Source organism: Anas acuta, chromosome 24 (genome assembly GCF_963932015.1).
Source record: "Anas acuta chromosome 24, bAnaAcu1.1, whole genome shotgun sequence".
NCBI lineage: Eukaryota > Metazoa > Chordata > Aves > Anseriformes > Anatidae > Anas > Anas acuta.
Genome location: NC_089002.1, coordinates 6,841,193 through 6,854,635, shown reverse-complemented (window position 1 = coordinate 6,854,635; position 13,443 = coordinate 6,841,193). Strand labels below are relative to the sequence as shown.

At 56.5% G+C, this 13,443-nt stretch overlaps 1 protein-coding gene across 4 annotated transcripts; it reads right to left on the bottom strand.

The window, feature by feature from the left end:
• Nucleotides 1–6,417: 6,417 nt before the first annotated feature.
• C24H1orf116 (chromosome 24 C1orf116 homolog) lies at nucleotides 6,418–13,327 on the bottom strand. Of its 4 annotated transcripts, XM_068660432.1 has the most exons (5): nucleotides 12,857–13,327; nucleotides 10,462–10,598; nucleotides 8,953–9,121; nucleotides 8,280–8,495; nucleotides 6,418–8,189 (listed from the first exon to the last, which is right to left on the bottom strand). In XM_068660432.1, the coding sequence occupies exons 2-5, from the start codon at nucleotides 10,552–10,554 to the stop codon at nucleotides 7,240–7,242; spliced, it is 1,428 nt and encodes a 475-aa protein (XP_068516533.1). In that variant the 5' UTR covers nucleotides 10,555–10,598; nucleotides 12,857–13,327; the 3' UTR covers nucleotides 6,418–7,239. The 4 variants fall into 4 exon arrangements, with proteins under 4 accessions (XP_068516533.1, XP_068516530.1, XP_068516532.1 ...); XM_068660429.1 differs by having other exon boundaries at nucleotides 6,418–8,495; nucleotides 12,784–13,325; XM_068660431.1 differs by having other exon boundaries at nucleotides 6,418–8,495; nucleotides 13,034–13,325.
• Between the last annotated feature and the right edge of the window lie 116 nt (nucleotides 13,328–13,443).

Here is a 13,443-nt window from a genome sequence, read left to right as displayed (position 1 = left end):
AGCTTGGATGTGGCGCTCGTTATTTCAAAGCTAGGTGTGCATGGTAATGGTTGTGTTATTGCGGGGACTTTGCTCTGTTTTTCTTTCAAATAAAAAAGACGGGTTGAAAAAGTCTCCCTGTGTCAGTTCTGAGAACACCCTGGGCTGGTCTTGCCTCTCTGCATATCTGCAGGGGCTGCAAGATATCGCAGTGTGAGAAATAGCATGTGGTTCAGAGCGTTCACAGCGGGGCTGATAGAAACCACTTACTGGAAGGCTTTTGTCTGCCCCGATGCAGCGCTGCCAGGGTTCAGAGGTCCGACTCCTGCACTCCTTGTACACAGGCATGCTTTGAAGGCTGTGATCATGTTTTCTGTGAGTCAATGTTTGAAGCACTTTGGAATCTCCCTGGCTGAAGGCATATCTCTATCAAGTAGTTTTGCTTTCTTTATCATGATATGATTACTTATATTGCAGTAAATTTTGTTGTTTTGTTCCAAACCTGTGCAATTACCAGCTCACAATATTGATTTTACTGCAATGATATTGGCTCTCTAAGGATGTTTTTATTTACCGCATTGTTAGCAAAGCAAGCGGATTGCCCTTGTACTAGCAATAAAATGCGATGCATAAAACTGATAAGAAACATCTAGGACTGTTGAGTGTTATTTATCCATGCAGCAGATGTGGCTGAAATGTTCAGCCCACATCAAGCTGCCCTCTCTGGGGAGCCCCAGCCGTGCTGAAGGGGCAGCTGGAGGGTTGTGGTGCAGCTCCTTCCCTCGGCACCCAGGGACCCCTCTGCAGGTCTGTGTCCAAGGGCTGAGGGAGAAGCAGAGCTGATGCCACCTCTGTGGGGCACAGTGGGATTTGCAAGGGTGAGCTGAGGATGGGAGCTGAGCTGCTTCTCCTTGCCCTTTGGGAAAACCACATCCAAGGCTGAGAGGGTCTCCAACAGCCTGATCACCCCAGTTGTCCTCACCTGGCTGACAGCTTGGGTGAAATTGTGCCTGCCTCAGCTGATGAGCCCTGCACAGCACCAGTGTCCCCCGGGACCCAAGGCACTGCAGGAGCTGCAGCCTCGGTGCAGAGACCTGGGCTCAGGAGGTCCAAGGGGCCTGGGTGCAGATTTGTGTCCCCATTTCAGGAAGCACTTGGCATGCTCAAAGGTTGCTCTCACAATGGTTTTATTGTCCCTGATAAGACGAAGCCTACTTCCACACCTGTTAATAATTCATTTTAACTGTGGTGCTGGGTTAACTGCTCCATGTTCGGCTTTCGTTACCTTTCCCTAAATATTCGTCTGCCCGTAGTGCTGGGAAAGGCCAAGTCCCCTCTGTGGGGCCAGACCCCGGCTCTCGGTGCGGCTCGGAGGGGGCACAGCAGGGAAGGGTCGCCCCTGCCCAGCTTCTTCCTCGGGCTGGCAGGGGGTCGGGGGAGCGCCCGCTTTGCGCTGCCGGCAGCAAAAAGCCGCGGCCGCCTCCGGGCTCCTGGGCTCAAAATGCCTTCGCAGCACAGCTCAGATGCGGGGAGCGCACGGGTGCCGGCTGTCCCCGGCCCTGCCCGGCTGTCCCCGGCCCTGCCCGGGCGGGTGGCGCTCCCCGCGGGCGCGCAGTGCCACCGCGCGTCGCTCCGCGGAGCTGTCGCCGCTGCGCCCTGGCGACACCTTGCTGGCACCGCGGGGAACAATGCCAGGAGCAAGGAAAAGTCCCGGCGCCGAGCTCCGCGCTGCCACCTGCCCCTAAACCCGGGCTAAGGGGCTGCTCTTGGGGCTCCCAGCCCGCAGGATTGGTGCCGGGAGCTGCTCGCTCCGGACCCGAGCGCATGGGAAGAAAGCTGCTCTGCCCGATGGTACTGCTGGCAACATCAAAAGGGAGACCCCCAGTTTCCACGCCACAGCTGGAAAACACTTCTTCTAGAGAGTCATTTTTTGGAAAACAGGTCTTATAGAGAGTTATTTTTTGTATTATATATTTTTTTTTTTATTTGGATGCAAATTCTTGACCTCTCTGGGTACGTGGGTGGGACCCGGCTCCGCTTCTGCATTTCCCTGAGTCCAGAAAGGGGCACTTCTGTACCTCAGTGCAGAGAAGGGAGGGAGGTGTGTGAGCAAAGTGTGGCCGGGCGGGAGGGGTTAAGGCTCCTCCGTTTGCTCCCTGCCTTGTTCAGCCCGAGGGTGTTCAGCACCAGGAGCAGCCGCTGTTGTGGGGTGTCTGCTGGGGTGTTGTGTGCTGCCTGCCTGCTGCAGGGGCACGGTGAGATCCATGGGTGACAAAACCTGCTGCCACCAGGTGAGTCGCCAGCGCCTGGCATCCCGTGGACTCCTTATGGAAGGTAATGAATGCAGCTTGGGGCTGCTCCGTCCTGCAGGGAGTGCTGCAGCCTGTGTATGGATGGAAACGAGCAGAATCGCTGGGGAGCTGGGAGAAAAGAGCAACCTCTGGGGGATAAGGAGAAGGACTTATGGTATGTAAAGTCGCAGCAGAATCCCAGCCCTGTGGATAGGGGCTGGTTTGCCCCAGCAGTGGGAGCTGCAGGAGCTGCTGGAGCAGCCACGGCTGCGTTGGGAAGGAGCTCAGCGAGGTGAGCTCCTGGTGAGATCAAAGGCAGAGGCTGCTGTCGGACGAGCTCTCCCGAGAGGAGCCGGTCGGGCCGGGTAACACGTCCTGAGTCACTCCGAAGAGCAGTGAGGTGGCAAGATATTGTGGGTGGAGGCAGATTGGCGGTGACAGGGATGCTGTGAAGGGGTGCTAACAAGCAGCGCTAGCACCGAGCTGCTTCCTCGCTCACCCGGGGCTCTCTGCACAAGGTCCCGGGTGTCCCGAGCTGACCCCAGCTTTTGGACAGCTGGGCTCTCCGCCTCCTTCAGATAGAAACACAAACAGATTCAGCAGCTCTGGAGCAGTGAGGGACATTTTCAGAGCATCACTCCCGAAGCGAGGAGCACACCGTGGCAGGGTGACAGTGACCACAGCAAGAGGCAGGGACTGCGCGGGGGCAGTGACAGCAGCTCTTCATGGCCTTGCAGCTTCTCCTATTGCTAAACAAGAGCTGACTTTCAGAATTTGCTCTTCTGAGCTACGCCTGTGAAGGAAATTTCTCTTCCTTCCTGTAATGAGCACACGATAGCGAGCAAATCTCTTCCCCCGAGCAGCGGCCCCATGCCACACGGATGGGCACCGTGCTGGGACCCGGTGTGTGTTCTCCCAACCAGCAGCATTGGAGGCTTCTGGCAGCATCTCCGCACAGCCTCCCTGTGCTCAGAGCTGTTACCAGTAAATCCCAGCACCCCCTGCTTGTTCTGCAGCGTCCATGGGAGTTAATAATTAAATTGGAGCTAGGGCAGCGCTGTTGAAACAAGTCGGATACGTTATCGCTGCGCACGAACCCCTGTGTCAGGAACAATAACGACCCGTTCTGTCTCTTACTGAACTTCAAAGCTAAAGGGCATTTGAAAACAAAGAGCTGAAATCTCACAGCAGCATGTTCACCCACACCGGCCTGCCAAGGGAGATGCAGGGGCTCACTGGGGCTGAACTGTCACATCCTGACCAGAGCAGGGACAAGGCAGCTTCCTGATACCACCAGAATTTAACAAACCACTTCTCCTGAAAGTGATCTTTGTAATGAAAGATGTGTGCAAGAACGCTGTAATTGGGCTAGCAGGTCTCGACAGACTCACATAGACATGGAAATGACACGTCTGAGCCAGTGCGGGACTGATAGTTAAAAAGTGGATAAATAGTCTATGCAAAATGCAAAGCTGAGTGTTTTCTTTGGATCCTTACTAAGATTGTTGCACTGTGTAAACACAGCCTGCATAATCCAGGCATCGAGGGTACATTTGCCAACTCTTTATGTTACATTTTTAATATTACGTTCTCTCTTCATGGCTACTTTTTTGTCTAGGGTTTGCTGTAATTTTACCTTCCAGACACAACTCAGGAACATTATGCCCGGAATTAAATGGTACCAAGTCTGTTTTCAGAGGTACCCAGACAGGAGCCCAGGAACTCATCTGGAGTCTGGTTGAACGTGGATTTTGGTTTTGTTCTTTCTTTTCTCCTGCTCATCTCCCGGACACCCTGGGAAAGCCAAGCACCCACCATGGCTCTGCCAAGTGCTTTTTATCGTGTTATTGAGTCTCTGTGCACACTGTGTCAGTACTTTTAGGTTAAAAATGACCACATTTCTGTGCAAAGAGCAGCAATCACTACAGCCCCTTGCACCAGCTGTACTTGGGCAAGGCTCTGGGCTTGATGAAGGCAGCAGCCAGGCACCTGACCTCAGTGCCCTATAAAAGAGACACAAAGTGCTCTGCTCGGGCTCCTTCTAGTCTGCAAAGTGGGGCTGTTTGGGCTGCTTGTGCACCAGGTGATGGCGGGGATGCTGCGGGCACTTGGCTGCAGAGCAGCTCATCCTGGAGGCTGCTGCTGAGCGGCGTGGGCTGGGTCGGAGCAGAGGTAAAGCTTCCCTTTGAGCCTGTGGATTACGGGTTACATCTGAGCAGGAGATCTCTGCTCCCTGTGGTCTTTACTGGCTGGTGTGGAGGGAGAAATCGCCTGGGAGGCTGCCAGCACGGGGCTGATGTGGCTGATGCTGGCCCCCAGCCCTGCTCCCAGGGGCTGCAGCTGCCTCCCGGGGTGCAGCAGGAGAGGTTTCCACCCAGTGCTGTGCTCCCCAGGCCCTTGACTTTCAAGTGCAAATGACTGATTTTAAAGGAGTGGCCTTTTCATGGCCTAAATGAAAGAGGAGAAGTTTTGGTTGGCTATCTTGGCAGAAAATTCGCTTTAAAGATTATATGTTCAGCCCCGAGGGCATGGGGTGATGGTCAGCTACAGGAGCGATGGGCGCTTACAGGAGCTGTGCACGTGGCCCAGCTGGTGTGAAATGCAAACAAAAGGGAATAAATTGAAGCAGCTGCACGGATGAGTGGTGTCCCTTCTCTGAACTCCCAGAGCTGTGCCTCTTCCCAGGGCGAAGTGCTTCTCTTGGCCTTGGGTCCTCTGGGTGTAATCGCTCACCCTGGGCCAGCCCTGCTGAGAGCAGGCGTTGCTATGTAATCCTGCGAGCAAAAATACAGCAATTGACAGGAGAGGTGTGTTTGCAGCCCTGGGAAGGGAAGGGAAGGTGTTTATCCCCCCGGGCTGTGTGACTCCTTGCGCAAGAGCAGCCACCGGGTGCGTGGTGCTGCCCGGAGCTGGGGCTGCTGCGGACACGGGGATGGATCCTGCTGTTACAGGGAGGGGGCAGCTGCAGCCTGCGGAGCCTTTTGCAATATCTGGGAGGGGTTTTCTCAAGCCAAGTTGTGTTTTCTGCCTTTTTTCTCTGGCTGGGGTGTCCTCAGCCCTGTGTGCAGGCAGCTGGCTGGGGAGGATGGGGTGGGACAGCTGGGACGCAAGCACCGAAATCATGAAAGCAGAGCATCCCCGGCTCTTTTTTCCTTTCCCAAGGCCAAGGGTACCAATTTTCACGGAGCACACCTTCACTCTGACCCCTGTTACTGTGAGCTGTGTGTGCCCAAGGTGCTGTGCATGGGACCTGCACCCTGCTCAGTTCTCCCTGCAAGGAGCTGTAAATCCTGCCCGGCCCCTGCAGCATGGTGTTCACTGAGCAAAACACCGAGTTTTCGGTTGGACCTTAGCCCATGCAGCTCCTGGCTTCCTCTCTAGGTTTGCATTACTGCTGGCCAGCCCCAAACTAATTAAGCTATTTGCTTAACTACAAACAAGCATTTCCCTGGTTTCGTAAAGTGCAGCTAATCAGATATTTTCTTGCATTCCTTGGATTCCTGATGTGGGTCAGTGCCTTTAATTTGTACTCTTCCCACCACCCGTGCACACCTCTGTTACATGGGGTTCAGAAATGGTGCAGCTCGTGCAGAGGGATGCTTTCCCCTTCCCATGCAAAACCAAAGCTCTGCTTATGCCTGCTCAGAGAGGAATTAGAAACCCGGCTCTGGGTTCTGTGGTATGAGCCTGTTTAGTATTCACAACACTGTCTTTAAAAAGTAATTGTACTGCAAGGTCAGCTAGGAAAACGGTAGAGTGCAACTTTATCTTAATAATGCCAGCAGTTAATTAACATCAGTAAATTGTTTCGTGCAGTTGCCTCCACGGGTCAGCCCCTCTTTCCAAAACAAGCCTGCGTTAGTTTGGAAATGAAATGGCCTGCTAGGAACAAAGGCGCTTGCTCTATTAGGCAGAGGCTCTTTCTAAAAGTCCAGCTCTGAAAACCAGGGTCTCATGAAAGACTTGTTTTTTTTGGGGGGGAAGAAAATAAAATGGCCCTTTCAAGCCAAGCTGCTGTTAACCACCATGGGCCATGTCCCTGCAGAGCCAGGAGGTGACGCAGGTGGGGTGGGGGCACATTGATGGGCAAAACTCATCGCTCAGCAGAGCTCTGACTGCCACACAGGAGTAAATCTGTACCACGGGGTTATTTTATGATCACATGAATTTTATTACAGGAGTAAAGCACCTTTGTCATGAAAGGTGCAGAGTGTAAATTTTGGGTCTCAAGGATGTGGGGAGAGCTGGAAGGGAATGAGATGGTGTTCCCTGATTTGCATCTCTCAGGTTTGGGGCAGCATTTCTGGTTCTGCCACCAAAACACAATCTGTCACTTCCTAACTCTCTTTTCGTGATGAGCGCTGATGTGTGTGGCTTATTGCTAAGCGGTGTGCCCAGCGTTATCAGGGCTGGGTGTGAGCACAGTCACTGTCTGAGGAGCGCTGCTGCGTGCCTCCAGCTCCCGTCAGCCTGGCAGGTCTGCGTGTGGCAGTCGTGGCTTTGGGGAGGGGGATGCATGGGGCAGGTGAGCGCTTGGGCCTTGGAGGCTTTTGATTAATTTACCAAAAAAAAAAAAAAACAACCAAAAAACAAAACCACATAAAATCCCAAAGTGAGCAGCAGAGTCCAGCACTTCTCCCCAGAGAGCTTTTACCCAGAGGCAACCCGTGTTAAAACAAGCAAAATCCGCAGTTTCCCCGCTGTGACAGACCCCAGAGGCATTAAGGACATTGCAGGAGAATCCACCCCATCCAAGTCCTGACTGCCAGCTTCCTTAAATAACTCGCTCCTTGCTACGTCCAAAACCTTATGTACAGGTGGCACTGCTTTATTTGGCAAGAGCACACCTCCGGGGGCAGCAGGACCCGATGTCCCCCCTCCTGAGGTGCTGGGCTCACGGCAGCAGGTTCTGATGGCCGCACCCCAAGGAAATCCCTGTGGGGTGAGCCCCTCGTGCCGGGGGTCTCGCTTACTCCTTCAGCAGGCCGAGCTTCCTCAGCGCCTCGCGCCGGTGCTCGTCGGTGGCTCCCTTGGGGGAAATCTTGACGCTGACGCAGGAGCGGGGTGGCCGGGGGAAGCTCTGCAGCGGGTGCGATCTGCGCTTGCTGCTCTTCTCCGGCTCGGGGGGCTCCTTCAGAGCCGCGAAGTCCTTCCCAGCGCCGAGGGACACCGGCCGGGGGCGGCTGCTGCGGAGGAAGCTGGGGGCGAGGCGCTCGATGAAGGACATCTTGCCCAGGGAGCCGCTGCTCTTGGTGCCCGGCTCCTTGGCGCTGGCCATGCTGCTGCCCAGCCCCACGCCGGAGCGCTCCAGGGTGTTGGACTTGAAGTGCATCGCCCGTGCGCCTGGGGCTGTGCTCTCCGTCGTTGTCCCTCGGGGAGCAGGGGCAGGGCCGAGGCGGGCACGGGGCTCGCCGCGGTCCTGGGGCAGCCCCAGCTTCTCCAGCGCCTCCCGCCTGGCTTTCTCCCGCTCCTTGGGGTCGAGCTGCCCTGAATTTGCCTTTTCTGCAGCAGAATCGCTGGCGGAGCCGGGCTGAGAGCCGGCAGGTGCCGGAGGGGGGATTTTCACCTTCTGGCCAGGCTCTGTGGCGAGCAGCACCGGGCTGTTTTTGCTGGTTTTCAGGATGATGTTTGGTGGCAGTTTGCGTGGCTTGGGGGCTGTTGGAGGCCCGCGCTTGGCTTCAGGGTCCTGAGGGGCCTCCTGGGGTGCCGGCTGCTCCAGCGGGCCCCGAGGGAGCGCTGCGCTCTCCCTCCCCATCTCCTGGTGTGGTGGCAACGTGAGGTCGGGGACAGACGCGTGCTCTGGGGCTGGCTGGGGTGGCACAGCCCGTGTCCAGCTTTCCTCCGCGTTTTCCCACTTGGTTTCCAAGCTGCTCCTCTGTGGCTGCTGTTCATGGCTCAGCACGTCGTCCTGGAAGGGAGCTGGAGGGGGGATAAGCAGGGGTTTCGCCTGGGTTCTCAGGTTGCCTTGGCCAAGCCTGTCCTCCTCAGCCGTCTCCTGGGAAGCTTTACCTGGTGGCGCTGGGTCCTCCACGACACGTGCAGCTGCTTTGCCATCAGGAGCCTGGTTTGCTCTCTGTGCACTGGCTGCAGTGATGCTCCTTGGGAGGCTGTAGTAGCCTGGGCTTGGACCTGCTGCTGGAGCTGAGCCGGAGGAGCTCTCGCCACCCCTCTGCTCAGCTGCACGCTGCTGACTTGCGCTGGGAGCGGGAGCCCCGTTCTCCAAATCTAGGCAGAAAGGGGAAAAGTCACGCACCGTTCTGCATGTGGACACAGGATATCTGGCTGCCTACAGAACACTCCGTGCCCGATTAAACCAGTGCAGTACAACGGAGTACTTGCACCCAGTGTTTACCCTGACCCCAGCTAAGGTGCTCTGGCTGTAAAGGTCGGATACTTCGGGTTTGACAGAGCACACGTGGTGAGGAGCCTTAACCTGGCACGCGTGTTCAGAGCACAGAGGATGCAGTGCTCTTTGCCTTCGTAGACAGCTGCTGGCAGCTCCTGCATGCAACAACTGGGAGGAGGCAGCTGGTGCCCGACCTATGGCTCCCTGCAGCCTCCTCTTACCCGCAGAGTGATGGAAACCGGCTGGCTTTTGCTTATGTGAATAAAACCGGGGCCCTGCTCCTTCCCTGCCTGCCAAGGAGGTGCACCCCAGGTAGGAGCGTGATCCCCAGCTCACCCCGGGCAGCGGCGTCTCTCCTGGGCCGTGGCCTGGGGGGCTCCGCGTAGTCGGTGTCATCGGTGGAAACCCCGCTGTCTGCTTCGGCATCCAGCGAGCCGATGGTTTCTTCCAGGAACATCAAGCACTCCTTCTCTTCCACAGACAGGTAGTCGTAGCTGTTATCGCTCTGAAAAGGAACAAGGCAGTGAGGACGGGAGACATGGGTTCTATTCACAGCCCCAGCAGCTCAGGGGAGACCTGGGGCACGACTCCTGGCCCTGGTGCTTGGGCAGTGACTATTTAGAGGTGGGTGCTGAGCAGCTGCAGGCAACCAGAGAATGTCCTCTAACGAGGATGGTGCTGCAGGGACACTCTTGTATCGCCCTACAGCGAGCATCATTAGACAGGTTGTTCTCATTTTGGAAACTTGGCCTCCACCTCTCAGTTCTTTGTTTTCCTTTGAAACAGGACAGGGCTGGTACCGTGGGTGGTCTGTAGATGCTGGCATCTGTACTGACCAGCGGTGCTGAATCCTAGGAGCTTGTCTAAACATCGTAAATACTGAAGGCTCCCTGGGGAGGGTGGTTTCTTGTTCTCCCATTTGTACCCCAGCTTAGAAAGGCGTACAGCAAGATCCTGCTTAATTGTTGTTGCACTTCAAGCCTCGTGAGATACGATCGCTGTAGAAGTGCCAAGTCAGAAGGCACCACAACGATATATCATCAAACAGCTGGAGTGGGGGAAAGGATGGAGAGTGCATCAGATCAACAAGCTTGGGGGGTAAATTGTCCCAGGTGGAGTTGTTTTGCAGAGGCACCTGCCCAAAGCCTTTACCATGCAATATTGCAACCAGTTTGTCCGTCCCTAATAAATTTTAGAGGGTTTGGTTCTGGTTTGCCATACATCAAATGGAAAACCTGTTCGGGACTGAGCTCTGCGCTAGCACATATCAATTATACTCCAAGTCAGACAGGATGTAATTAGGCCATCAATCTTGGAATCAGTGTTTGGAGACAAACAAGTTTTAAGAAACAGATAATGAAAAATTGCGCATCTACACCCATCACCCCAGCTCGTCCCTGCCTTAACTCCTAAATCAATCTCCTGTCAGCTGGGGAGGAGTCTCGGTGTCTCTTCCAGGTGAAGTCACCCTGCTGGAGCTGCTCTGACCCAGTTCTCCAGCTGGTGTAACCCTGCATGGAGGAACCACCAGGCTCCTCCTGCCCAGTGCCAGGACAACCCGCCCCTGCCCCTTCGGCAGCTCTTGCAGCTCAGTTTTATTCCCCAAGGGATCCGAGCTGCAGTGAGGTCTGCTCCATCGCTGCCATGCAGGACTCTGAGCGCTTTGGGGCAGGGATTCCTGGGGCCCTTGTGCTGCCCTTGGCACCGGGCTCCCTGGGCGCTGCCACAGCACCTGCAGGGAGAGGCTTTGAGCAGAACAGAAATTGAGGAGAGTAGAAACGAGACGCAAATTTCGTGCTGAGAGGGGTGAGCTGTGCCTGGGCTGGGTGCAACGGGGTGACTTACCCGCTGTGAGTGGTTGGAGGCTGTGCTGACCATGCTGTCACAGCTGTCGGAGTTGCAGCCAGCCATCCCCAGCCCCAGCTCCTTCCCAGGCATGTCACAGGCTGCCGTGGTGGCCGGCACAGGCTGGGATAGCCCGGCTGGAGCAGAAGAAAGGAGATGTGTTAGGCTGTGAGGCTGCTTGTGGGGCCACAGGGGGGCTGCAGGGTGCAAAGGGTCCCAGAGAGGAGCAGCCCTGCTGCTGCGTGCTTCCCTCCATAGCCACGGAGCTCTCAGGAGGGTGCCTGGGTGCGTTTGGGCAGGCGACGGGCAGCAGCGATGTGCTGGCGACCCCTGATGTCCCCTGCTTTGCCAATACCACACGCAGCCCACCAGCGGTGCCGAGCTGAGTGGGGTTTCTCCCTGCCACGCCACCCCGGGGGTCCCACGCCAGCCGCTTATCTTCACAGGGCGCCCGGCACAGAGAGCTGCGCTGCCTGGGAGAAAGGCCGAGCAGCCTACAGAAGCCATAATTACAGCCGTGAAGTTGTAATCTTCCAAAATTTACCGCCACCGCCGCCAATTAGGGGCTTTCTTCACTCGCACCGCCCGTCCTCCAGGAGGGCTCTGGGCTGCGGAGGCTGCTGAGAGCAGCAAACAAACGCCCCCCCCCCAGCGCTCCCCGTCCCACACGGGAGCAGACAGAGGAGCTCTTTGTGCCGTAACCTGGCCGTGGCGCACGGCAGCACACTGCTGTTTTTTTTTTTTTTTTTATGGAAGCAGGATCAGGGATTTAGATCTGGCGATAAGCGAGCAGAACTGGCTCCTTGTTGAGAGAGCCGGACCCTGAAAGAATTCCTTTGTAATTGGGATATGCCGCGAAAATCAGATTTCACCGCCCACGCCCCGAGAGATCCAACGCTTCCACCCAGGAAGAGCCGAGTGTTTCAGCCTCACTTCTGCAGTGTTTACTGCCCAGGACGCATTTGAGGAAGCAATGTTTTGGAGCAGCAGCACCCTCATTTCTCTGAGTTTGGATAAGGTCACAGCTTTCAGCTGTCAGGAAGCAGGGACGTGGTGTGGGTCTGGGGGTTTTCAGGCTTCTGCAGGCTGCGTGGTTTTGCTGTGAACCCAAACATTTGTGATGTGAAACAGAAATCTGCTTGCAGCAAGCTCTTGGTGCTCAGCTGCTCGCTCGGGACCCGCAGGATTGCTGCAATGCTCCTCGCTGCTTCCCTCCTCACCGCACAAACCCCAGGGAGCAAAGCGGGCACAGGGAAGCGAAAGTCCTGCTTGAACTTGACGCCTGCAGCTGGAGTGTCAGAAGGAATACCTCTGGTTCGAAGGATGTTGCAGGAGCAGAGGCTGGCAGCCCCCCACCCCGAGCCCACCCGTGTGCAGGGGCTGCAAAACCAGCCCCGAGCGCGGGCACCGGGAGGAGGCAAAGTTCAGCACAGAGCACGTTGGGATCTGCGCAGGAACAAGAGGCTCATTTTGGTCTGCGCTGGTTCTCTGAGCAGATTACGGCTCTGACACATTCATCTGACTCAGGAGAGGGGAAAGGGAAGCCAGCCCTGAAAAAATCTGTTTTTAGGATTCAGGAGGGTTTTACGGCTCCTTCCTTTCACACAACAGCAGCTCCGCCACGAACTGAAAATGACCGAGCCTTTAAATTAAAAGACGTGGTCTCTGAAAAGCTGGCTCTGGTGACATATTCTTCCCCCACCAAAAATGCTTTTGTAAGAGGCGACTTTTTATCTGAAATAAAAGCTAGTTTGGGCAGCTTTTGCAACAGCTGCCCTAACTGTCCTCCACAGAGCTTGCTGAGCCCTCAAACATCAAAGAGGCGCTGGGTAGCAATTAATGCTAATTGCTTTAAGTGAAGAGGCCACTTTCTTTTAAGCCCAGAGTTACTACGAGTGCTCAGTCGCAGCTCTGCAGCAATGTTTGAGGACGTCGGTGGGTTTTTTGCCCAAGGCAGTGCAGCCCCACCCCGTGCCTTACACCTGCTGGCAGAGGGTCTCATCCTGCCAGCCCCAAACACGAAGAAGAGCGAGGAGGCAATGGCAGCAGGTCCCAGTTCCTCCTATCTAAACAAATCAATCGGGTGCACGTCGCACTTCCCCGAGCTGACTTTGCTGTCCCGAGTACGAGTTTTACCAGCATGGCCACCAGCAGCCGCTGGGTCTCCCCAGCTCCCCCCCACCTCCTGCAGCCACCCCGTCCCTTCCCCAGTGCCACCTCGGTGTGACAGCTCCGCCACCCTTCTCCTCCCAAAGCAAAGCAGCCGTGAGGGTGCCCGCAGCCCCCATGTCCCCCCGGGGGAAGAGGCGCCCACCTCCTCACCGCGGCCACGTTCAGCAGGAAAAGGACAGAGAGCAGAGGGCGAGAAGGAACAGAGATCGTCGGGCTCTTTTACCAGGATGGCTGTCGTTCCGCGGTGCCCAAATCCTTGTCCTGGCCGTGCCTATCCCAGGACCTCTTTGCTTTTCCGTGCTAACCAAACAGGGCCAGGTTACACATTAACTCGCCCTCCCAGCAGAGATAAGGCTGCGCGGGGCTCGCCGGGCACGCGTGGCAGCAGCCAGCTCCTCACCTGCAGCCACGCCAAGCCGAACTCATCCCGAGCACGGCGAGCTCCTCACTGCCGGGCGCTGCTGCAGCAGGAGGAGCAGCAGGGCCAGCTTGGGGTCACGGCCCAGCCCAGCTCCGTGCTCAGCCCCGGAGGAGCGCGGTGGCTGCGTGCGTCGTAGCCCCGCGGGAGCAGCTCTGCCAGGGCGCAGCGGCCACGCCAGCACCCCGTGCCCGGGAGGCCAGAGGCGGGCGAGCGGCTGCGGGTGCTCGGCACCACCCAGAGCCCTCCCTTTTTGGCTCCGGCTGCCGGCCTCGGCACGGGTTTCAGCGGAGACTCCTTAATCTGACATCCTGTTCGGCTGCATAGTTGCTCGCTGACATCTGGAGGAGTCGCGCGCGCAGCCCTGACCCAAGCGCTTTTTGCACATGGTA